The following is a 24141-nucleotide window of genomic DNA, read 5'->3' as shown; positions in this document are numbered from 1 at the left end:
TGGAGGAATCTCACAAACATAATTTTTTTTGGAATTTATTTATTTATTTATTTATTTATGAGAGACAAAAACATAATGTTGAGTGAAAGAAACCACACGGTTTATATAAAGTGCAAAAACAGGCAAAAGAATATATGGTGATAAAAATCAGACTACCTGTAGGGGCTAGTCACTGAAGGGGAATGGGAGCCTTTTGAAATCCTGATTTAGATGTTTTTTTGTTTTTGTTCTTGTTTTTGTTTGTTTGTTTTAGCCCTGGGTTACTGGTTAAACATATGCATGCGCTTACTAAAAACTCATCAAATAATACATTTATTATTTATGCTTTTCTGTATATTTGTTACACTTCAGTGAAAGTTTACTTCAAAAGTGTAATTCTCGGGATCCCTGGGTGGCGCAGCGGTTTAGCGCCTGCCTTTGGCCCAGGGCGCGATCCTAGAGACTCGGATCGAATCCCACGTCGGGGTCCCGGTGCATGGAGCCTGCTTCTCCCTCTGCCTGTGTCTCTGCCTCTCTCTCTCTCTCACTGTGTGCCTATCATTAAAAAAAAAAAAAAAAAAAAAGTGTAATTCTCGAGCAGCCCTGGTGGCCCTGGAGACCTGGGATCGAGTCCCACGTCAGGCTCCCTGTGTGGAGCCTGCTTCTCCCTCTGCCTGTATCTCTGCTTCTCTTTGTGTCTCTCATGAATAAATAAATAAAATCTTTTTAAAAAAATTTAATTCTCGGAGTGCCTGGGTGGCTCAGTCAATTGAGTGTCCAAGTCTTGATCTCAGCTCAGGTCTTGATCTCAGGGTGGTGAGTCCAAGCCCTGCATTGGGTTCTACTCTGGGTGTGGAGCCTACTTAAAAAACAAAAACAAAAATAGCAACAACAACAAAAAACCCCACAAAGTCTAATTCTCCAAGTCATTTGAAATAAACATGCATCATATAAAGTTTAAATATTTATTTAGTGATATGATCTACTTTATTTAGTCTTCAAAGTCGTTCCCCTCCTCAGACATAGCCAGGATTCCCATGAAAAGGCTGTTCATTCTTAGATAACTCTAGGCAAAGAGTACACAATATATCTCTTTGCTCCCCTTCCCCAGTGATATTTTATAGAGGAAAGGTAATTGGCCTTCCTACTCTTTGGCAAAAGTTTTAGATTTCTTTTCTGCTTTTATGTTACACTGTCTTACTGCCTTTTAAAAAAGTATTACACACATGAGTGCCTGGGTCACTTAGTCAATTAACTGTCTGGTCAGGTCATGATCCCAGGGTCTTAGAATCTAGCAGGGAGCCTGCTTCTTCCTCTCATTCTCCCTCTGTGTTCTCCCTCCCTCTCTTTCAAAAAAGTAAATAAAATCTTTAAAAATTAAAAAAAATAAAAGTATCACACACAATTAAAATGATAAGGCAAATGATCAAAAAAAAAAAAAACAGCATTCACAATTTGAAATCCAGAATCGGAATACTTGGGCTCATGTTCCAACACTGCCTCATATATATGTGTGTATTTCAGTTTACTCCTGTAAGAAAAGTTTCTCTTTTGCAAAATAAAGTTCATGTACCATTTTCACAAGGTTGTTATGAAAATGAAATTATATAAATCATTGGGAAAATAGAAAATGTTATACAATGGAAGCTATTTTTTTCACAATAGAAGATATTATTAATTGGACCATTGATTATATAGATTGAGATGAAAGATGTGATTGTCTAAGAAACCATCTCAAGAAGAAAGTACCTAGATGCTTTCCAAAGTAATCCTTGGGACCCTGGCTGGCTCAGTCAGAGGAGCATGTGACTCCTGATCTTGGGATTGTGAATTCAAGCCCCATGTTTGGTGTAGAGATTTCTTAAAAAAAATAAACTCTTTTTAAAAAAAGTGTATTTATTTGTTCATGAGAGACACACAGAGAGAGGCGGAGACATAGGAGAGGGAGAAGCAGGTTCCTTGAGGGGAGACCGATGCGGGACTCGATCCCAGGACCCTGGGATCATGACCTGAACCAAACGCAGATGCTCAACCACTGAGTCACCCAGGTACCCTAAAAAATAATCTTTAAAAAAATTGCCTATGTGATTAATTTAGGTATAACTAAAGGTAATTGAAGTTTTAGATTTTCGAGCCCAATTTTAAAACTCTAGTTCAACAGAGTAGCACCTCAACGTTCAAATCACATTTCCAACAGATGTCACCCTAATCCCTTCGATTATAGTTGTGAGTAAAGCTCTGTGACTAACTTCTCACTCAGTGCTCCAGGTCACATTATAAAATGTAAACAATTATTGTGTGTTAATTCAGGACTTATTTTCTGGCTCTTTAGAGTTCACAACTGAGGATGCCTGGGTAGCTCAGTTGGTTAAGTGTATGCCTTGGGCTCATGTCACGTTTCTGGAGTCCTGGGGATGAGGCCCCATCCCTAACCAATGGGGAGCCTGCTTCTCCCTCTCCCTCTGCTTCTCCCCATCCCCTGTCCTTCTCATGCTCTCTCTCTCAAATAAATAAATAAAATCTTAAAAAAAAAAAGCGGATTTCACAACTGGATGTTTCAACTTGTTGTATTTTATTCAGAATGCAAACCCACATGCCTATAATAATAGGGCTCTCAACTTCACCCAATTCAACCAACATTTTTTAGGGTGTGTCTGGCAAAATTCACATAACATAAAATTCAACATTTTAACCATTTTATTCCCTTGTAATCAAGACCTGAGCTGAGATTGAGTCAGACGCTTAACCCACTGAGCCACCCAGGCACCCCTCATTTTAACCATTTAAAGTGTACAATTCAGGGGATCCCTGGGTGGCGCAGCAGTTTGGCGCCTGCCTTTGGCCCAGGGCGCGATCCTGGAGACCCGGGATCAAATCCCACATCAGGCTCCCGGTGCATGGAGCCTGCTTCTCTCTCCCTCTGCCTATGTCTCTGCCTCTCTCTCTCTCTCTCTCTCTCTCTCTCTATCATAAATAAAATAATAATAAAATTAAAAAAAATAAAATAAAGTGTACAATTCAGTGGTATTTAATACATTCACAGTGCTGTGCAGCCATCACCACTATCTAGCTCCAGAACATTTCCAACACCCTAAAAGGAAACCTTGTACATTTAGCAGTCACTCTCCTGCCTCCCTCCCCCAGTCCCTGGCAACCAGGAATCTGCTTCCTGTCTCTATGGATTCTCCTGTCCTGGACATTTCACATAAATAGATCAACCAACATTTTTTGGGCCTGGTACTTGCTAGGCACCAAGAATATAAGATGAATAGGGCAATCTGCTGTTAACAAGATCACTGACAACTGGGACAAGATAGATTTTAAAAATCACAGTACAGTGTGATGATTATTATAACAGAAATATGAACATTGTGAGAAAATGTTCACAGGGCAAACTGTAAGAGGTAAGATTTGAATTTGGGCAGAAGGGCAGGAGTTTGCTAGAACAGTGGGGGCTGGGTAAGAGGATGGGGTAGAGGAGAAGGGGGCTGCAGTAATAGAGGGAAGCAACTTGAGCAAGGCACAAGATCATAGAGTTGGGCAGCTGTGTGCTCAGAGGAGGTGGACAAAGCACATCGCAAGCATGTTGTCACCCCAGGGCCTTTGTACTTGCTGGCCCCTTTTCCTGGGACACGCTTTTCTTAGGTGCCAACTTAGCTCAAACCCTTCCTTCAGATCTTTGCTCCAGTGTCACTTACTCAGAGAGGGTCTCCTTGACCTTCCTATCAAAATAGCATCTTCCATCCTTCTCTATCCTCTTACTTATTGTTATTTTACAGCATTTATCACCCTGATAACATATTGTATATAGGTATATTTGTTTCTCTGTTCATGTTCTGTCTCTCCCACTTGAAGGTAAGCTGAACAAAGGCAGGAACCTTTGCTTGTTTATAGCTATATATTCCCAGTGCCCATAACAGTGCCTGGCACATAGTGTATGCCCCACAAATATTTAATGAGTGAAGGAGCAAACACTTTATTAGCATTGCAGTGGGGAATCCTTCTGGGCTCTTAGCTGCTTCCTATAGAAGATAAAGTAATATTGAATATACAAAGAAATAGGTTAACTTGGTCAGATTCTTTGGCTTGGTTGCTTGATTTTCTGCTGTTTCATATGCCTGCCCATAATTTCCTTCAAAGGGAAAACATGTTCATGATCCCAAGACCTCTCACTTTACTGTTTATTATTTTTTACCCACATTCACTTCTTTATTTTGCAAATATTTTTCGAAACTCCACTACACAGCAGGCAGGTACTGGGATACAGAAGAGGATACAACTGACCTGACCCTGCCCTTATGAAGCTTAGGTGAGTAAGGGAGACCAGGAAATCAATGAGCAATTACAGGAGATTCGGGTGCTTGAAAATACTAGCGTTAAAGAGGGGAGAGGTTTTGGGCACAAAGATACTCATTACAGCTAAACAGCCAGATGAAAGTTTAATAAGGTCTTAAGGTCTGCTGGTAAAAAAAAAAAAAAAAAAAAAAAAAAAAGGACTGCTGGTAGAGCGGCACCTGGGTGGCTTATTTGGTTAGGTGGTTGGTTCTTGATGTCTTGATTTTGGCTTAGGTATTGATCTCAGGGTTCTAGGATCGAGCCCCAGGTCAGGCTGCGCACTTTTGGTGGAGGATTCTTTCTCTCTCTTTCTCCTCTGCCCCTGCCTCTCCTTGCACATGTGCACTCTCTCTCTCTCAGAAATAAATAAAATAAATCTTTTTTAAAAAGACTGGTGGTAGAACAATTAAAAGATAATATTAGGTTGACCTGCATGACATTACTATTTTTGTAAGTCAGCTTCATACTACCAACCTAATATATTGATGAAAGGGGCCCAAAGCTCCAGATTATGTATCATCCAGTACACATCATATCAGTTGTGTAACCTGGGACAAATGTACTTAAATTCTCTCCCAGGGCCTCAGTTGCTTCATCTGTAAATGGGCATAAAACTAGTTTCTATGTAAGGATTGTATTTAAGATTAAATGGAATAATGCTTGACATACAACAATCCCTGAATATATGGTGGCCATAATTATGGTGTTTCTTCCTTCTTTATTGCATTTTCCAAATTTCTTGTAATTATAGTTTAAAAAAAAAATCTAGGGATGCCTGGGTGGCTCAGCTGTTGAGCTCAGGGTGTGATCCTGGAGTTCCAGGATCGAGTCCCACATCAGGCTCCTTATGAGGACCCTGCTTCTCCCTCTGCCTATGTCTCTACCTCTCTCTGTGTGTCTCTCATGAATAAATAAATAAAATCTTTTTAAAAATCTAGTAAACATAATTATTTAAATTTTCAAAGGACTCGTGATCTATTCCCCAAGGATCTTGAGCCAAGTCCAGGGCTGGGAATGTGGTTGAAAGCTTTCTTCCAGCCCCATGGTGGCTGGGCTCGGTTCAACAGACGGTGACCCCGAGAGCAGGGGTGGATGTTTGTGCTCTGAGGGACCCTGGGAGCTTTATTTACAGAGGACTCTCTGTCTAGGGCCTGAATTGCCCCCTCACCCCTGCAGCTGTTGCACGGATGGAGCCCATGAGAAGCCTGTCTCGGCCCACCCTGCCCTCATAGCCTGGACCCTGATCCTGGTCACCATAGACTTTGACCCAGTGCTTCTGCCTTAGGAACAGCCTCTGGTTCCTGAACACAGATCTGAACTGAATGCTGATCGTGTCCATTACCTATAAGTGGGCTATAGAGTTTCTGTTAGCGGCAATGAGAAGTTGTGGAAACGTGGCAGCTGGGCGGCTCAGGGGGTTAGGCGTCTACCTTCAGATCAGGTCATGATTCTAGAGTCCCGGGATTGAGCCCCGCATTGGCCTCTGTGCTTGGGGGTGTCTGCTTCTCCCTCTGTCCCTCCCCCTGCTCTTGCTCTCTGTCCCTCAGTCTCTCTCTCATAAATAAATAAAATCTTTAAAAAAGAAAAGAAAAAGTTGTGGAAACAGGTAGTGGTGATAGTGGCACAACATCATGCATGTAATTAATGCCACTGAATTGTACACTTAAAAATGGTTAAAAGGGCCAATTTCACATTACAGAGATTTTACCATAGTTTTTTTAAGAAGTGGGAAAAAAACCCAGGAATGGGAGAGGATGAAAGGGAGGGCAGGCTTGTCCTATGGGATTTAGTGGCCACAGGAGACCTGGATTTAGACCCTTGTTCTGCCCATTTGGCTCTTTGAACTTAGTGTAACTTAACCCCTCTGAGGATAACATGCTGCCCTCACAGAGCAGTCATGGCACTCAGATGTGATCAAATGGTGTGAAACTCTCTGTAAAATAATCAATAATTGTTAATTAGCATTGTCACCCTTTCATTCCCCAGAGAAAGAAAGAAACTCATTACAAACAAAATACAATAGTATCTTTTATTTCTTAAATATTTATTTATTTAGTCTCTGAGAATGCCTGAAATTCCACCTTGAGGCTTGGAATTCGGTAAATGGAAACCTCCAGAACTAAAACAGGAGGAGGACAATCTAAAGGAATCTCTCCATCTCTGGCTCCTCACCATGAAGGAGATCTAGTTTTGCTGGGGTTGGCTTTTGTGGGATCTCACAAAATGGTGAGACCCCTTGCGTCAGAGGAGAGCGGGACAAGGGTACATGAACTAGGAAGGCTGAGGGTTTCGCCCAGGCATTGGGCAGCAGAGAAATGATGTCCTTGCCCTGTCCCCTCATTGCCCCCTACGTCCTCCCTTCTTGCCTTCCTATCTTAAGTCGCCTTTCCCATCTGTCTCCTGGGAGATTTATTTCTGTCTCCTTTTTCATCTAAAACAGCGGAAATGAATCATCTTTCAGCCTATTTGGTAAACAAGCCCCATGCCCTCTGACCCCTCTGGGGCTCTCTCTGGTTCCTCTAGAGCTGCCTCTGGGCTAGGTCTCACCCCCCACAGTTGAGACTCTCCTGACTGATTATTTTTGGGAATGTCCCCCTCCTCCCAGGCCCAGAGGCTTGACCTCCTCCACCCTGTGGAAGATGGGAAATGACACACAGCATTCCAAATGATGATCCCACGAGCTGACCAGACGGGCAGGGAAAGGAAGGCAGCCCTGTGTTCTGAGGACTTTGTGTGCCATGCACGTCCTGGCACATCTCAACGACCCCATTAAATGGATCGTCCCTAATTCTCATTTTACAGGTGAGGAATATAAGGCTCAGAGAAGTGAAAGAATTTGCCCAAGGCCATGTAGCTAGTAAGTGGTGGAGTCAAGATTCAAAATCTGTATTCTTGGACTCATTCCATTATATCATGCTGCCCTATGTATTCACATGTACCTATGCATGCATGTTGAGTTGGGATACTGGTAGGTCAGCTTGAACTTCAACTGTAATCATCGGGATGGAAATCTAACATCCTTGTGCATAAAGCTATATGCATATGACAGATGGGTGTTTACCTACAAAGGGAAAGGCAAGTGTGTGCCATCTGTGCCTTATCAGACACCCGGAGATCCCAGAGAAAGGGGTCAAGGAGGGACAGGGATGGTGGGGGGAAGACCCTAGATTCAAGACTATCAAAGCCCTGGCCACACCTGACAGTGATGGAACTTAACAGATAAAAGTGCCTGGTGAAGTCCACATTGGTGAAACGACACTTCCCGGTGAACAGTCATGCAACTATTTATTGGACTTCTAAAAATGTGCAGGTGCTGGGTTTCTAGGGTTGTGTGGGATACAGAAATAAATCTACTGACGTGAACTATTCAGCGTGGCCCTATGTGTGCTGGAGGTGGGAGAGGAGTTAACATAAATATATAAATAACTGTGATGCAATGTAGATAGAAAGTGCTCGGGGGCCGAAGGGAGGGACGGATCCCATAACAGGGTTCCAGCAGGACCAGAAGCCGGAGAGATTGCTCGAGGCTGGGTATCAAGGAGAGTTTCCTCGGAGTTAGCACTGGAATCTCTCTAAGTAGATGTAGGCGATACATCAGTAGAACGCTTACACGGGTTAGATTGTGTCTAATCTTCCAAGGAGCCCAGAGACGCAGACATGTCCTTCTTCGCCTGTTACAGAGGTGGAAACCGAGGCTAGAGAAGCTGACTGGGTGGCCCACAGTCCCGCAGCTGGCAGGTGCCTGGCGGGGGTCTGCTCCGGGCCCGGCGCTGGGCTCCCACCCCGTGTGGCCGGCCTGGCCCGCCAGAGCCCGGGCCGAGAAGCTGGAGCTGCGGCACAGGGGCCGAGGGGGCGGGGCGGGCGGGCCGAGGAGGCGGGGCGGGAAGGCCGAGGGGGCGGGCCAAAGGGCCGAGGGGGCGGGGCGGGAGGCCCGAGGGGGCGGGCCAAAGGGCCGAGGGGGCGGGGCGGGAGGCCCGAGGCCCGAGGGGCGGGGCTGGCAGCGGCGCTGGCGCGCGGGAGGCCGCGGAGCTGCTTCCCTCTCCACCTGCCGGGCGAGCTCCGCGCCATGGGCCGCTGCAGGCTGGGGGGCGGCGGAGCCGAGCCCCGCTGAGCCCGCCGGGCCGGCCATGGGCGACCGCGAGCGCAACAAGAAGCGGCTGCTGGAACTGCTGCAGGCGGCGGGCACCGGCAACGCGCGCTGCGCGGACTGCGGAGCGGCGGGTAAGGGTGCGGCGGCCGGGAGCAGGACCCCTCTGCCGGCCAACCCCCTCTCCTTCCAGACTCGGTCCCGTCCCGGGTCGCCGCTGGCTCCGGGCATGACCCTTCTGACACCTTCGCAGCCGGGCCCCCAGCCCACCCATACCACGAATCTCCGCGCCGCGCCCTCGGCTGCCGCGCCCCCCGCACCCAGGCCCCTGACCTCCGCACCCTGGACCCCGACAGGGGCCCGGACCCGGGTGCCCTGGCCATCTTGTTCACCTTCCCCGCCGGACACCCCACGCGCTCGGTCCTCGGTCTCTGACATCTTTGCTCCGGACCCAGCCACCTCTCACGCCCATGTACCCAAACCTCCCCCACACCCAGGGGTCCCAGACCCCGGGCGTCTGAAGGCCCAGTGGCCCCTTTCCTGCCCGTGGCGCCCCGGGGTCCTCCCGGGTTCCCGCTCCGCAGCGCGCGGACCCTGCCGACGCCGACGCCGACGCCCAGGGCCCCACGGCCGGCTTCTCCACCTGCCGCTCCCCGGCCGGCCGCCCCAGTGTCGGCCCCTTCCTCCGCACTCTCCTCTCGGTTCCCCGGAGTCCTGTCACTTCCACTTCGCCCTCGCCGCAGCCTCTCGGCCCCATCCCTAGACGCCTTCCAGGATCTTCCTGGTGGGCTGACCATGCTGGTATCTTAGTTCACCCAAGGTGGGGGGACCGAGAGGAAAGGGCTCCTAGCGTGGGCAGCGCTGGGCATGGCCCAGGAATCCTAAGGCCAAGCCCTGCTTCTCCCAGCACCACCACCACCACCCCCAGCCCCGCAGCCAGCCCAGCCCTGGTCTCGGTGCCTGGCTCTCTCCATCCAACTACCCTTCCGCCCTCTCGCCCCGCAGATCCCGACTGGGCCTCCTACAAGCTGGGCATTTTCATCTGTCTCAACTGCTCCGGCGTCCACCGCAACTTCCCAGACATCAGCAAAGTTAAATCCGTGAGACTTGACTTCTGGGACGACAGTACTGTGGAGGTAGGACGGGAGCGGGGGTGGTGGAGGGAGGCACTGGTAGCCTTGGAACAGCAGAGCGGGGGTGGGGGTGGAGTTGGGGGGTGGGATGGAGGTGGGGGGTGGAGGCGGTGGGCAGGCCCTAGGGTACTGGCGTGGGGAGGATGGAGCATTCTCCAGGGGAAGAAACAGTGAAACGGTTCCAGAGAGAAGCAGTAACTAGCAAGAGAAAGCACTGCCTTTTAGACTCCCTGCTTAGCCAGAGACGGTGAGTGCAAGGCCCTGAGCCGGTTATTTCCCTGTTTAAATGTCTGTGTTCTGAGGATACCACTACCCCTTGACAGGGCTGCTCTAAGGATTAAATGTAAGCTCCTGCTTCCGGGTCTATAGTCCCGGTTCCAGCCCACCCCCTAGCCAGGAAGGGCACAGTTTTCTTTCCTGACCTATAGAGATGGAGGACACCTTCAGCTTGGATGGTAATACCATTTTGGCCACAGAAACTTCAGAGAACAAGCTGTTCTAAATTGTGCTGGTTGGCTGAGGATTTCAAGGACTATTGGAGAAGTAGACCCGTGTTTACTGAGTGCCCACTCTGTGCCTGGCACTGTGCTAGATGCTTATTTGTTGGACACATCACTGTAAGCCTACTACGTGCTGGGTATTAGGAAAGCACAATGAATAAGATACAGTCTCTGCCCATGTGGAGCTTACATTCTAGTGCAGGAGAAAGACAAGAAACCAGTAAACCAGCACACAGACCTGAAGATTGTAACCTTCCTTGTAACCCTCCTGTTATTATACTTTTTTCATTTTTGCAGTTCTAATCCCTGAACCTCAGGGGGTTAAGTAGTGCCCAAGGGTCACTGAGTAAGTGGCACAGCTGGGATGTCAAACCTGCTCTGTTGGGATCCAGAGCCCATTCAAATCCTGTGTCATAGTCTGGAGTCCCTGGGGATTGGGGGAGAATGGGATTCACTCTGCTCAAAGGATGTATATTAAAAACCTGATGTTTCTTCCCACATGTGCCCTCACCCCAGATATGCCACCCGTTACTGAGTGCCAGCTGTTGGCCAAGGCCAACTTTGGCATATCTGCCTCTGGGTGTGTCAGGTGTCCCAGGGCCCCAGTGATCATCCTGACCTACCTACTCCATGGGGCCAGCTCCAACTTCTTCTGTCCTCCAGCTATGTCTATCTCCTGCACGTAGCTGCTGGTAGTCCTGGCCATCTGTGGAGAGAGAGGGTGGGAGAAAGAACATGAGCTTTGGAGTTAGGTCTGGGTTCAAGTCCCAGCTCCTCACTTGCTAGCTGTGTCACCTTGGGTAAGTCACCTAACCTCTCTGAGCCCATTTCCTTACCTCTAATATGGGGATGATAGTATTAAAATGGTCTAGGGAATCGAATGAATCCACTAGGGTAAAAACCATAGAGTGCTCTGCCCATGTGAGCCACGGTTGTAGTGCCTCATTGTTCCAGGCTGTGGCTTCCCAGCAGCATGTATGACCAAGCCCAATAGGATGCATCAAACTCCAGGAGCGTTTCCTGACTCAGCCTAGGAGCCAGTGGGAAGAGTGGCCTTCTGGGTAGACAGTGGTTTCATTTCACATTTTTTCAAGTTCTAATATTACCCCAAGTTGCTCTTGTCTTACAGTTTATGAGCCACAATGGGAACCTCCGTGTGAAGGCCAAGTATGAAGCCAGAGTCCCTGCTTTCTACTATGTCCCCCAAGCCAACGACTGCCTGTGAGTGGGTGATTTCTTGGTCTCACTTCCCTGATCCCTGCTCCATCTCTAGTACCTTTGTGTGTGGTGGTCTTTTCCATGGACCTGGTGGATCCGGGAAAACATTTGGTACTATTGTGGAGAACACAGAGACCTGGCCTCATTCCCTCTTTACCTTTATTGCTTGGTTTATCACTTCCCCTCTCTGTGACTCAGTTTCCAGAGCTGTGAAATGGGGCATTTTCTCTATGATGGGCCCTTTGTCTCTGATGTTCTCATAGCCTACTCATAGTGGCTAATTTGATAGAGAAGAGGAACACTGTTTTTTGGGGGGGGAGGAGGTTTGGTAGAATGGGTGTGTTTTGGCTACTTCCTACGGAATGTCTTGAACTCAGCATAGCTCCAAAGCAGCTGTCTGGCCTCGGATGCCTACATAATCACCATAAAAATAATAGTAACCACTAATATTTATTGAACTTTACCTATGCACCAGGCTCTGTGCTAAATGCTTGTGTGCGGTAATTTGTTTAATTCTCTCAACGATTCTGAGATAGCACTGACATGGTCTCTATAGTATAGTGACATACCTGAGGTTCATAGAGACAGAACTGGGACTGACTAGCCCATCTGACACCAGGGCCTGGTGTTGGGTACCAGGGCACTGGGGAAATCTAATATAAGGAGGGAAGCTGGGAAGCAGCAGGAGGTTTCATGTCCCCTGGATATGAGGGGTCAGTGTGACCCTGGTACCTAGTGACCCCAACTTTCTTAGGACTGACTGTCTGAGCCTTAACCTCCCTCCTGGGGACTCAGCCTCACTGCCAGGGCTGTTAGATAGCATTCTGCCTCCACCCATACAAATGGGAAGAAGGTACCCTCTGGGCAAACACAGCCTCATAGCGGGTATGGCTTGCAGGAAGCAGGCTGCATTTCAGCCACCATTGTCTGCTAGCCTCAGCAGGAAGCTTTTGGACAGTGCACAAACTATACAACTCTACCCAGTACCCTGCCATTTCCCAGTAGTTAAACAACCGAGAGACTACTGATACAGCATGGAGTAGCAGGGGAGCTGCAGCTTTCTACTCAGAAGACTCCAGTATTGTTTCCTGACTCTACCACTATCTACCTGTGAGAAGGTGGACAAGTTACCAAACTTCTCTGAATCGTGGCATCCTCATCTCTGGAAATGTAGGTAATGATGCCTTTATCATGGCATGGTGGTAGAGATTAAATGAGATAATTTATGTAAAATGTCTTACAGGCCACCCAACAGGCTAGTTTTAAATCCATTTCTCAGTGTCACCTTCAGAATGCTGCCTGGTTCGTGGCCCAGGCGGAGGGATGTGCCAGGCTTAACTCCAGAGGGTCTGGCTCACCTTGCCTCACTGCTGCTACTCAGTGCTTGGCTGCAAGGAGAAAGGAATAAGAATTTGGTGAATACCTACTATGTGTTAGGCTTTATGCCAGCACTACAGCCACTACTTGTCATGATTCCAACCACAGCCCTACACCTTATCCCCTTTTAGTGGAACACCAATGGTCTTCTCCCTATAATTCTGGAAGTCCTCTAAATTCCCCACCTCCAGGACCAGGACTGGGGCCTCAGTCTCCGCTCCCTCTCCCAGCTCTGATCCTGTGGCTCAGGGTTTCACAGAAGGCTTGGTGACTCTCTGCAGTGAGCTGGGAGTGAGGGCTGTGAGAGAGTGAGAATTGCCTTAGGTAGGACTCCTGATTGTAAGTAACAGAAAACCAGTTTAAACCAGCTTAGGCAGGAGTGGGATTTTATGGATTCTGGGGATCAGACCGTAGGAGGGACAGAGATAGAGCCACCCTCAGGAAGGACAAGCCAGGGACTCAAATGCTATTCGGCCTCTCTCACTCTCTGTCTGGTTCTCATTCCTGCCCCTTTCTGTTGGCCAGGCTTCTTTCATACAGCTGGGAGCAAGGCTACTTCCAGGTCCCTGGCTCCAGATCACCAGCTCCAGCTCCCAGCTTGATGGTGAGAGGGCTTCCAATCCTTTGCCCTCTCAGCTTTACTCCTTTTACTCCACACAGCCTGGGGCAGAGCTCTGATTAGCGAGTTCAGGCCCAGTGCCCACTTCTGGGTCTTTCCCTGTGGGTCTGGAGTAAGGTCACAGAAATCTTGGAGCATTTACCTGGAAAAGGCAAGAGGGAACCAAACAATTGAAATAAGTTTTCTGGGCAGCCCCGGTGGCCCAGCGGTTTAGCTCCACTTGCAGCCAGGTTGTGATCCTGGAGACCCGGGATCTAGTCCCACGTCAGACTCCCTACATGGAGCCTGCTTCTCCCTCTGCCTGTCTCTCTCTCTCTCTCTCTCTCTCTCTCTCTCTCTCTCTCTGTGTGTGTGTGTGTGTCTCTATGAGTAAATAAATAAAATGTTTTTTTTTTTTAAAAAAGAAAAGTTTTCTACACGGGGTCACGGATGACAATATTTGCTTCGGCTAACATTAAACTCCTACTATATGCTGATCGTGGTACTAGGCCCTTTTGTATATATTTAAACTCCACAACAACCCTGAGGGGAAGGTAGGTATAGTATTATTGAACTATTCCCCCAAGGTCAGAGGAGTTAAGGAACTTGTGTTGGTCACACAGTGGATAAATAGTAGAAGAGGACCAGGTCCCAGGTGATTGGACCCCAAGATCATGGCTCTGTCCAGTGTAGCATGCCCAGAATTTATGGGCAAGCCACAGGAAGAGGCTCATGGACTCCCTTAGCTTCAACTTATGAGCATGCAGTGGGAGGGGGACTGTAGATAGTCCAGGGGAGCTGGTTGACCTAGAGGGCTGGGCTGGGGTTGGAGTAGCCCAGTGTTTTTTATGTAGCCCCTTGGGGGAATATTTTCCCCAAGGACACCCTGCAATATCTGAAGACATTTTGGGGTGTCATAACTAGGGAGGGGGCACTACTGGCATCTAGAGGATAGAGGCCAGAGATGCTGCTAAACATTCTTCCGAACACAGGATTCTTCCCCTCACCACAACAAAGAATTAGCCCCAGATGTAAGGTACTGAGGCTGAGCAGCCCTGGGTTGTCTGAGCAGGCAGCTGCTGTGATGCGCCACTCTGTGTGAAGAGGATGCATCAGACAGCAGTTGACCAAAGGTTCTTTCTTTTTTTTAGAGTGTTAAAGGAACAGTGGATTCGAGCTAAGTATGAAAGACAGGAATTTATGGCCGATGGGAAAACCATGTCATCCCCAGGTAAAGTTATTTCCATCATCTTGTGAAGTCTGTGTTCTAATGAATTCTAGACAATGAAGTGCCTGGCTACTGGAACAGGGCCCAGTTCAGACAGTATCTGCCGACCTCACTCTGGCCACAGAGGCCAAGATGTGGGTTCCTCTGTCTCTGAAACAGCAACACGTCAGCTGGTAGAGTTTTATGGTCTGAGTGGTCAAGAAGCATTTTTATCTCAGGTCCCTGCAGGGCCACACATGCATGTAGAGTCTTAGTATAGAATTGCAGAAAGACTCACCCGCCAGGCAGAACCTTTAGAAAAGAGGCACCCCTGCTCTTGTGAGTATGACTCATGGTGTGCATAAGACTTGGCAAGGTGCATGAGAAGGATTTCAGCCTCCCTTCACACCTTTGTGTGGGGCACAAGCTCATCGCTGGCCCCTGACCTGGGGTCGTTTCTGCCCAGCTACTCTGAGTCCAAGCTGACACTGACCCAGAGAACAAAGCATACAAAACCACCATGAGGACCAGCGGCAGCCAGAGCTCAGTGTTCTGAGCTACCCAGAGCTCACAGTATTCTTCAGCTAGCAGGTACCCAGAGGTCACTCATTAGGTCCACCCCCTGGAGAGTTTCATTAGGCCAATGTTGACATGATGTTGGGCAGGACCATATGGGCATCTTTCAGAATCATCCAGTTTCTCGGGACTTAGCCTCCTTAAGAGTTTACTCTATCTTATGAAACAGCCAAAGAAGGAAGTTAGGGAGGGCCCAACTGAAATCATGAGACATTGCAAATTTGGCCCCAGACAAAGTCCGAACGTGCTGCAGCTGACATGGCAAAGTTATATTTTAGATATTTTAGCCCTGGGCGGAGCGTGCATTCTACCCTCAAGACCCTATGAGGTTTGAGAACTGCTTGTTCATATTAAGGATGTGAGTGTTCCCTCTGTCTTGTCCTTGGTGGCTAAGGTAACCGAGAAGGGTTCCTGTGGAAGCGAGGGAGGGACAATGCTCAGTTCCTGAGGAGGAAGTTTGTCCTGCTGGCAAGAGAAGGCCTCCTGAAGTACTATACAAAAGAAGAGGTAAGAGCCCCAACCAGGGATCCCTGGGTGGCGCAGCGGTTTGGCGCCTGCCTTTGGCCCAGGGCGCGATCCTGGAGACCTGGGATCGAATCCCACGTCAGGCTCCCGGTGCATGGAGCCTGCTTCTCCCTCTGCCTGTGTCTCTGCCTCTCTCTCTCTCTGTATGACTATCGTAAATAAAATAAAATAAAAAAAAAAGAGCCCCAACCAGCAAGGGGTTGCTCCCTGAGCACTGGCTCTCACCCAACTCAGGTCACATTTGAATCAGTGGTGCTGTGTCTTCTGGATAATCTTGGCCACTGAGCGTTCAGCACTGCATTGTTACTTTTCCATGGCTATGTGATCAGTCCAGTCCACAGAAAACACACCTTCTCTTCACCTAGAATCAGCTTGGATGTGTCCACAATAAAGTCTTGGATGACTACTTGAGTTTACCGTATTTATGAATGCACTCAAGAAATTTATTGAGCACCTGCTGTATACTAGACATTCCCATAGGCACTGGAGCTACAGCAATAAATAAAACGAAGCTCCCATTCTCATGGGGCTTTCATTCTAATGAAAGGAGACAGATGGTAACCAAAATGTACATCAATATATGATATACGAGGTAGTAGTAAGTTCTGTGAAGAGAAATAAAAGTGGGTGAAGAGTGAGAGGATGATGGGGCTGATATCATTCAGGGCTTAGGGAAGGCCCCTCTGATGACATTGGAGCAGAGAAATGAATAAAAGTGAGCAAGTCAGGGTCACCTGTGCAGCTCAGTTGGTTAAGTGCATCTGGCTCTTGGTTTCTGCTCAGGTCATGATCTCGGGGTCATGAGATTGAGCCCCGTGTCAGGGTCCGTGCTCAGGGTGGGAGTCTGCTTGGGTTTCTCTCTCTCTCCCTCTGCCCCTCTCCACTTTCTCTCTTTTATTATTATTATTTTTAAAAGATTTTATTTATTTATTCATGAGAGACACAGAGAGAGGAAGACATAGAGAGAGAAGCATCTTCCTGTGGGGAGTCCGATGTGGGACTCAATCTCAGGACCCCAGGATTACTACCTGAGCCAAAGGCAGCCACTCAACCATTGAGCCACCCAGGTGCCCTCTCTCTCTGTTTCTCAAATAAATAAAATCTTAAAAAAAAAAAGGTGAGCAAGTTATGTGCGTATGTGAGGGCAGAGTAGAAGCAGTAGAGGGAACATGATGTGCATAAACCCTGAACATGGTCTTGGCACAGCTGTGTGCCAGTTAGAAAATGACTCCTCTGAGATGGTGTAGCCCTGGGGCCCAGGTCAGATAAGCGGAAGCCTAGATTGCAGTTCTTGTCTCAGCCAGGGACTTTTTATTAGTGCACAAACTATTTGCCCATAAGCCACAGCCCTGGCCTGAACTGGTTGGTGGGTCAAGGAAGCCAAAGTGACCTGTACAGAGGGAGCAAAGAAAAGGGTGGAAGGAGATGAACTCACATGGGTAAGGACTTTGTAGGGCCTAAGAAGACTCAAGATTGTTGTTTTTTTTTTTTTAACAGTTTTATCAAGGTATAAATTCACAGAGGTGCCTGGGTGGCTTAAGTGTGGGACTTGTGACCTCAGCTCAGGTCTTGATCTCAGGGTCATGGGACCAAGCCCTGTGTCCAGCCCATATTGCATCACATCAGGCTCCACACACAATGGAAAGCCTGCTCCAGATTCTCTCCCCCTCTCTCCCTCTGTTCCTCTCCCACGTTTGCACTTTCTCTCTTTCTCTAAAATAAATAAATAAAATTTTCAAAAAAGATATAAATTCACATACCATACAATTCACCCATTTAAAGCATGCAACTAATGGCTTTTAATATATTCACAGAATTGTGCAACTGTCAACACAATTTTAGAACATTTTCATAACCCCCAAAAGAAATCTCACACCCATTAGCCCTATCTTTACCCACCATAACCCCCAGCCCCAGAAGACCAATGATCTACTTTCTCTGTATTTATAGACACCTCAAGTATATGGACTATGTGGTGTTTAGTAACAGAACTCTTTTATTTCGCATGTGTGTTCAAGGTTCATTTATGTAGCATGTATTGTAATTCTTTTTATTGCCAAGTATTGGTCCATTGTGTGGATATTTCATCTTTTCACTAGCTGATAGACATTTGAGTTATTTCCACTTTCTGGTAAGTATGAATAATGCTCCTATGAACACTGGTGCACAAATTTTCATGTGGACGTGTTTCCATTCTTCTTGGGGATATAGCTAGGAGTGGAGTTGCTGGGTCGGGTGGTAACTGTCTTTACTCTGTCACACTTTTCCAAAGTCCCTGCACCATTTTATGTCTCCATCAGCAATGAGTGAAGGTTCCAATTGCTCCACATCTTCACCAACACTTGCTGTCATCTGTCTTTTTTTTTTTTTAAAAGATTTTTATTTACTTTATTCGAGAGAGAGAGCGAGCATGAATGAGGAGAGGGGCAGAGGGAGAAGCAGACTTCCCACTGACCACCCCCCCCACCCCCACCAACACAGGGGTCAATCCTAGGATCCCGGGATCACGACCTGAGCTGAAGGCAGATGCTCAACCGCTGAGCCACTCAGGCACCTCGTCATCTATCTTTTTGATTATAACCATTTTGGGGGATATGAGTTAATATCTGGTTGTGATTCTAGTTTGCATTTCCTTGATGGGTATTGATATTGAACATTTTTTCATGTGCTTATTGGCCATTTATTTATCTTCTTTGGAGAAATGTCTGTTCAGATCCATTTCTAATATTTTAATTAGTTTAGTTGGCTTTTTATTACTGAGTTTTTATAGTGCTTTATGTATTGTAGGTATAAGACCATATTGAATACATGATTTACAAAAAAATGTAGGCTTTTTGGATTTTACTCTGAGGTGAGAAGCCACAGGACGGTATTGAGCAGAAAAATAATACAATTTGATTTAAGCTCTTTATATTTTGGGAATATAAGTCTTGTGATGGATGAACATTTCATGGGGACAGTTTCTTCTGTACTCTTATTCCTACTTGCATCAGGGACCTTTATGATACGGCTCTTTTATTTATTTTTAAAAGATTTTACTTTTAAGTAATCTGTACACCCAACATGGGGCTCAAACCCACAAATCCAAGATCATGAGTCATGCTTTAGCAAAGCCCCGGTGGCTCAGCGGTTTAGTGCCGCCTTTGGCCCAGGGCGTGATCCTGGAGACCCAGGATCGGGTCCTGCGTCGGGCTCCCTGCATGGAGCCTGCTTCTCCCTCTGCCTGTGTGTGTCTCTCTCTCTCATTCTCTCTCTCTCTCACATGAATAAATAAATAAAATATTAAAAAAAAAAGAGTCATGCTTTACTGACTGAACTGGCCAAGTGTCCAATTTAAATTTTTTTTAAAGGCACACTCTGGTTGCTTCTGGGGTCAGGGTGGGGCAGAGAGGAAACAAGAGTGGAAGGAGAGAAAGCAGTTAGGAAGCCATTGCAATAATGTGAGGAATCAGGGTGCCTGAGTGGCTCAGTCAGTAGATCATATGACTCTTGATCTCAGTGTTGTGAGTTTGAACCCCACATTGGGCATAGAGTTACTTCAAAGAAATAAAAAATAGTTAATTAAAAAAATACTCAATTGAGGAATAATGGTGGATTAGATGAAATGGTGGTGAAAGAGATAGTTAGAGGTGATCAGATTTTGGAAGTGGAACCCACAAGATTTACTGACAGATTGGCCATGGGGTATGAGAGTAAGAAGAATCAAGGCTAGTTCGCAGCTTTTTGCCCTATGTAACTAGAAGGACAGATTTGCCATTTACTGAAAAGGCAAAAACTTAGCCCTCTGAAGGGATGATCAAGAGCCCTTTTTGGTTTGAGATGCTTATTAGTCATCTAGGTGGAGACACTGAGAAGGAAGTTGGATATATGAGCTTGGAGGTCTGGGGAGAGTTTGGAGGTGGAGTCCTCAGCATTGCAATGGGTTTAAGGATGGGACAGGCTGGAATCGCCTGGGCAGGGAATGTGGGTAAATGAGAAAATATTTTTTTGTTTTGTTTTGTTTGTATCCCACATGTGTTTATTGGTATAGTTTCCCACTCCTCTTTTTTCAGGGTGCTTTTAGTGATGCTTCTGTCAGAGGGAGCATCCTTCTGTAAGCCTTGCCCTTCCTCCTGTAGACTGGCAAAGGACGGTGGTGCAGCCAACACACAAAACTACCTTTTGTGCATGGTTAAGGATGGTGGTGATTTTTTTGTAGCATCCTGGGCACTTCTCGGCCATAAAGTAGGGGTTGGGACTCTGCACCAGGTGCTGCTTCTTGTGCTTCCTCTTCTGAGGATAGTTGGATGAGGTCCTTCACAAGGAGCATGTTCTTGTGGGGAGGTGGTCACCCAAAAAGGAGTGAAAGCAGAAATCCTAGGACTGTGTATTTTAGTTGCTTCTTGCTGAATGAGAAACCATCATAAAGCTTAGTGGCTTAAAACATCAGTTTATTAGTTCTCTCAATCTTGAGGGTCAGGAATTTGGGCAGGCCTTGGCTGTTGCAATGTACTCCATGGGGCATCAGTCAGGTCATTCACCCTGCTGCATTGAGCTGGTGGTTGGGCTGGTCGAGAAGGCCCAGGAAGCTTTCACGCATATGTCTGGTGCCTTGGTTACTACAGGTAGTCGCTGTCTGTCCACATGGTTGTTCCTTATTCAGGAGTCTGCATTGAACTTCTTTGCAGTGTGGCAGTTGGCCTCCCCTAAGTAAAGGGGTAGGCTACTCAGCCTCTTAAACCCGAGGCCAAGAACTAACTTCTGTTGATCAAAGCAACTCAAGCAGCCAGCGCTGATTCAAGAGGAGGGCATATAGATGACCCTCGCCTCCCTTTGTGGGGTACAATGGTGTGTGTATACCGGGAGGGCCAGAATCAGTGAGGGCCATCTTTGGAGATTATTTACCACACTGAGCTCCAAGACATTGCAGTATTTAGAAGGCATAAAAATGAGAAGTCTCCAGCAGAGAATGTGAAGGAGTAGCCAAAAAATCAGAAAAGGACAAACTTTGAGCACATCAGCTATCACCTGACTCCATTTCCTATATGTAGACCTTTTTCTTTCTTTTTTTTTTTTAATTTCCCCTGTTGGGCAATCTCCCTGACAGTCAGGAAAATGCAAATTAAAGCCATGTGAGATATACTACATACTCACCAGAATAACTGAAATTAAAAAGACTGACTCCATCTAAAGGGTGTGGAGAAACTGAAACTCTCATATGTTGCTGGTGGAATTGTAAAATGACACAACCACTTGGGAAAACCATTTTGCAGTTTTTAATAATGGTAGATATACACTTAACCATATAACCCAGCCATTCCACGCCTAGGTATTTACTGAAGAGGAACAAAGACAAATGTCCACAAAAATATTTGTATGCAAGTGTTCACATATGCTTTTTTTTTTTACATTTTTATTTATTTATGATAGTCACACACAGAGAGAGAGAGGCAGAGAAGCAGGCTCCATGCACCGGGAGCCCGACGTGGGATTCGATCTGGATCTCCAGGATCGCACCCTGGGCCAAAGGCAGGCGCTAAACCGCTGCGCCACCCAGGGATCCCTCATATATGCTTTATTCATAAAAACCCCACAAAGATGAGGAAAGAACCCAAAGGTCCACTCACACTTGAATGAACAAATTATAGTATATCCATAGAATGAATATTACTCAGCAATAAAAAGGGACAAACTACTAATAAATGCAACAATGTAGATGAATCTAAAATAAATTATTCTGGGGGTGCCTGGGTGGCTCAGTTGGTTAAGTGTCTGCCTTCAGCTGAGGTCATGATCCCCAGGTCCTAGGGTTGAGCCTAGCATCAGGGCTCCTTGCTCAATGGGGAGCCTGCTTCCCCCCCTCCCTCTCCCTCTGCCTGCCACTCCCCCTGCTTATGCTCTCTGTCAAGTAAATAAATAGGGACACCTAGGTGGCTCAGTGGTTGAGCATCTGCCTTTGGCTCAGGTCGTGATCCTGGGGTCCTGGGATCGAGTCCTGCATCAGGCTCCCCACAGGGAGCCTGCTTCTCCCTCTGCCTATTTCTCTGCTTCTTTCTGTGTCTCTTATGAATAAGTAACTAAAGTCCTTAAATAAATAAATAAATAAATAAATAAATAGATAGATAGATAAATAAATAAATAAAATAAATTATTCTGAGCAAAAGAAGCCTTATCCAAGAGTATGCACTATATAATTCCATTTATACAAAGTTCTAGAACAGGCAAGGCCACTTTATATCAATAGAAAGGAGATAAGTGGTTGTCTGGGGTTGGGGTAGGATGGAAACTGACTGCGAAGGGGGATGCAGAAACTCTTGAGGTGATAGTGATGCTCTATATACCTTTTTTTTTTAAGATTGTATTTATTTATTAGAGAGTGAGAGAGTAAGAGGGCAAGCAAGCAGGGGGAGGAGCAGAGGGAGAAGGACAAGCAGACTCTGCCCTGAGCATGGAGCCCAACTTGGGGCTCAATCCCGTGACTCTGGGATCATGATCTGAGACAAAGCCAAGGGTCAGATGCTCAACTGACTGAGCCACCCAGGTGCCCCCATGATGGTCTATATCTTGAGTGTGGTGCTACTTCTCCAAAGTCCATTTTTTTAAACTTTTTTCTTTTGTAAGTAAACTATATTCCCAACATGGGGTTTGAACTCATAACTCCGAGATCAAGAGTTACATGCTCTACCAACTGAGTCAGTCAGGTGTCCTGATTGTGGTGGTACTTCCGTGAGAATATCTATTTGTTAAAAAATCAAGCTGTACTTTTAAAGATTTATTTTTATTTATTTATGATAGACATATTAAGAGAGAGAAAGAGAGAGAGAGGCAGAGACACAGGCAGAGGGAGAAGCAGGCTCCATGCCGGGAGCCCAACGTGGGACTGGATCCCAGGATTCCAGGATTGCGCCCTGGGCTGAAGGCAGGCGCTAAACCGCTGAGCCACCCAGGCATCCCTGTTGAGGTATAATTTATAAATAATAAATGAAACTCATTTTAAAAGTACAGCTTGGGGGATGCCTGGGTGGCTCAGCGGTTTGGTGCCTGCCTTCAGCCCAGGGCGCAATCCTGGAATCCTGGGATCCAGTCCCACGTTGGGCTCCCGGCATGGAGCCTGCTTCTCCCTCTGCCTGTGTCTCTGCCTCTCTCTCTCTCTCTCATGAATAAATAAAATCTTTAAAAAAATTATACCTCAACAAAGTTGATTGAATGAAAATTAATAATGATATACAATTTCATACCCATCATATTGGCAAAAAATTTAAATCTGCCATTCAGATGTTGGTGAGGACATAGGGGAAGTGGAACTCCTCTATGATTGTGTTATTCACTTATGTTGTTTAGTATTTAGAATTGAAGTAAATATTGGTACAACCGATGTGGAGAGCCATAGAGCAGAATAATTTGCTGGCCCTCTATAGTTCTTTTTTAACCTAGGCCCCATGCCCACTGTGGGGTTTGAACTCATGACCCTAAGATTAAGAATCGCATGTTCTACCAACTGAGCCAGCCAGGCATGCCCCAAGGAACTGAAGTTTTATTTTTATTTAATTTTAATTTAAAGAGCCACATGTGGTTAATGGCTGCCACAGGTCTAGAAGGTTTGTGCCATTTTTCTGTTAGCAATTACAAAGAAAACACTCTTTTCCCTTCCTTGCTGAGTATTGGTTAGTGCTTAACCCGTGTTCCAGACCCCTGCCAACAGAAAAGAGTGCAGGAGGGAGCTCCCTAAGGGCCCTATACCTGCTTTTATCTGTTTTATTTTATTTGTTTGGTTTCCATAGATAATATACTTCAGAAAAAGTTCTGTGGCTTAAAGTTTTTTTTGTTTTGTTTTGTTTTTTGAAGATTTTTCTATTTTCATTCACTCATGAGAGGCACAAAGAGAGAGGCAGAGACATAGGCAGAGGGAGAAGCAGGCTCTCTGTGGGGAGGTTGATGCAGGACTTCATCCCAGGACCCCAGGATCTCACCCTGAGCCGAAGGCAGATGCTCAACCACTGAGCTACCCAGGTGCCCCTGTGGCTTAAAGTTTTGAAAAGTCCTCAGTTAAGGCCTTTCTAGGCCCCATCCCAGCTCCAAGAAGCCAATCCGCAGGAGAGCAGAATATCTGTGCATCTCAATATTAGAACAGGGACGTATAAAAGCCCTGAAGAGTTAGCAGTTGGTTATTGGTTTGTATTAAGGCCTTGGTGAAGGTGGCGAGAAGTCACCTGCCTCCTCTCTTTCAGGGTAAAGGCCCCAAAGCTGTCATCAGCATCAAGGACTTGAATGCTACCTTCGAGACAGAGAAGATAAGGAACCCCCATGGGCTGCAGATCACCTACAGGAAAGAGGGCCACATCAGGAACCTGTTCGTGTACCATGAGAGTGGGAAGGTGAGATGACCAGCATGGCCACCCTGGCCCCCAGCCCGCACTCCGAGATTCTGCAGGCCTGGCTTGCTAGCTCCCTGGTTCAGCTGCTGCTTGGCATTTGCTGCTGCTGTTTGCCTCATCTCTCATCATTTTCCAATCTGAGAGAGCCATACAACACAGCAGCAGGGAGTGAGAGCAGGGAGAGAAATCTGGCAGGCACCATGGATGTGTCTGGATAGTGAGCAGCCACTAAGGGGACTCCAGTTAGCAGGA

The 24141-nt window shown here is 46.8% G+C and overlaps 1 protein-coding gene across 2 annotated transcripts in view; it reads left to right on the top strand.

Annotated features, from left to right (window-relative positions):
* The first annotated feature begins 8342 nt into the window (after positions 1 to 8342).
* The window catches only part of ADAP2 (ArfGAP with dual PH domains 2), a 35388-nt gene continuing 19589 nt past the window's right edge, over positions 8343 to 24141 (top strand). The window contains exons 1-6 of one of the 2 annotated variants that reach the window (XM_055333277.1): positions 8343 to 8535; positions 9407 to 9537; positions 11164 to 11255; positions 14379 to 14458; positions 15405 to 15517; positions 23743 to 23889. In XM_055333277.1, the coding sequence (XP_055189252.1) occupies positions 8442 to 8535; positions 9407 to 9537; positions 11164 to 11255; positions 14379 to 14458; positions 15405 to 15517; positions 23743 to 23889 (657 nt within the window). In that variant the 5' untranslated portion in view covers positions 8343 to 8441. Of the gene's footprint in view, positions 8536 to 9406; positions 9538 to 10762; positions 10835 to 11163; positions 11256 to 14378; positions 14459 to 15404; positions 15518 to 23742; positions 23890 to 24141 lie in introns of those variants that run through there. The other variant, XM_055333285.1, reaches the window with a different exon arrangement.

The sequence above is a fragment of the Nyctereutes procyonoides genome, unplaced genomic scaffold (assembly GCF_905146905.1).
Source record: "Nyctereutes procyonoides isolate TBG_1078 unplaced genomic scaffold, NYPRO_anot_genome, whole genome shotgun sequence".
In the NCBI taxonomy this organism is placed as follows: Eukaryota; Metazoa; Chordata; class Mammalia; order Carnivora; family Canidae; genus Nyctereutes; species Nyctereutes procyonoides.
Note: the sequence above shows the minus strand (reverse complement) of the source record. Positions and strands in the feature narration are given on the sequence as shown.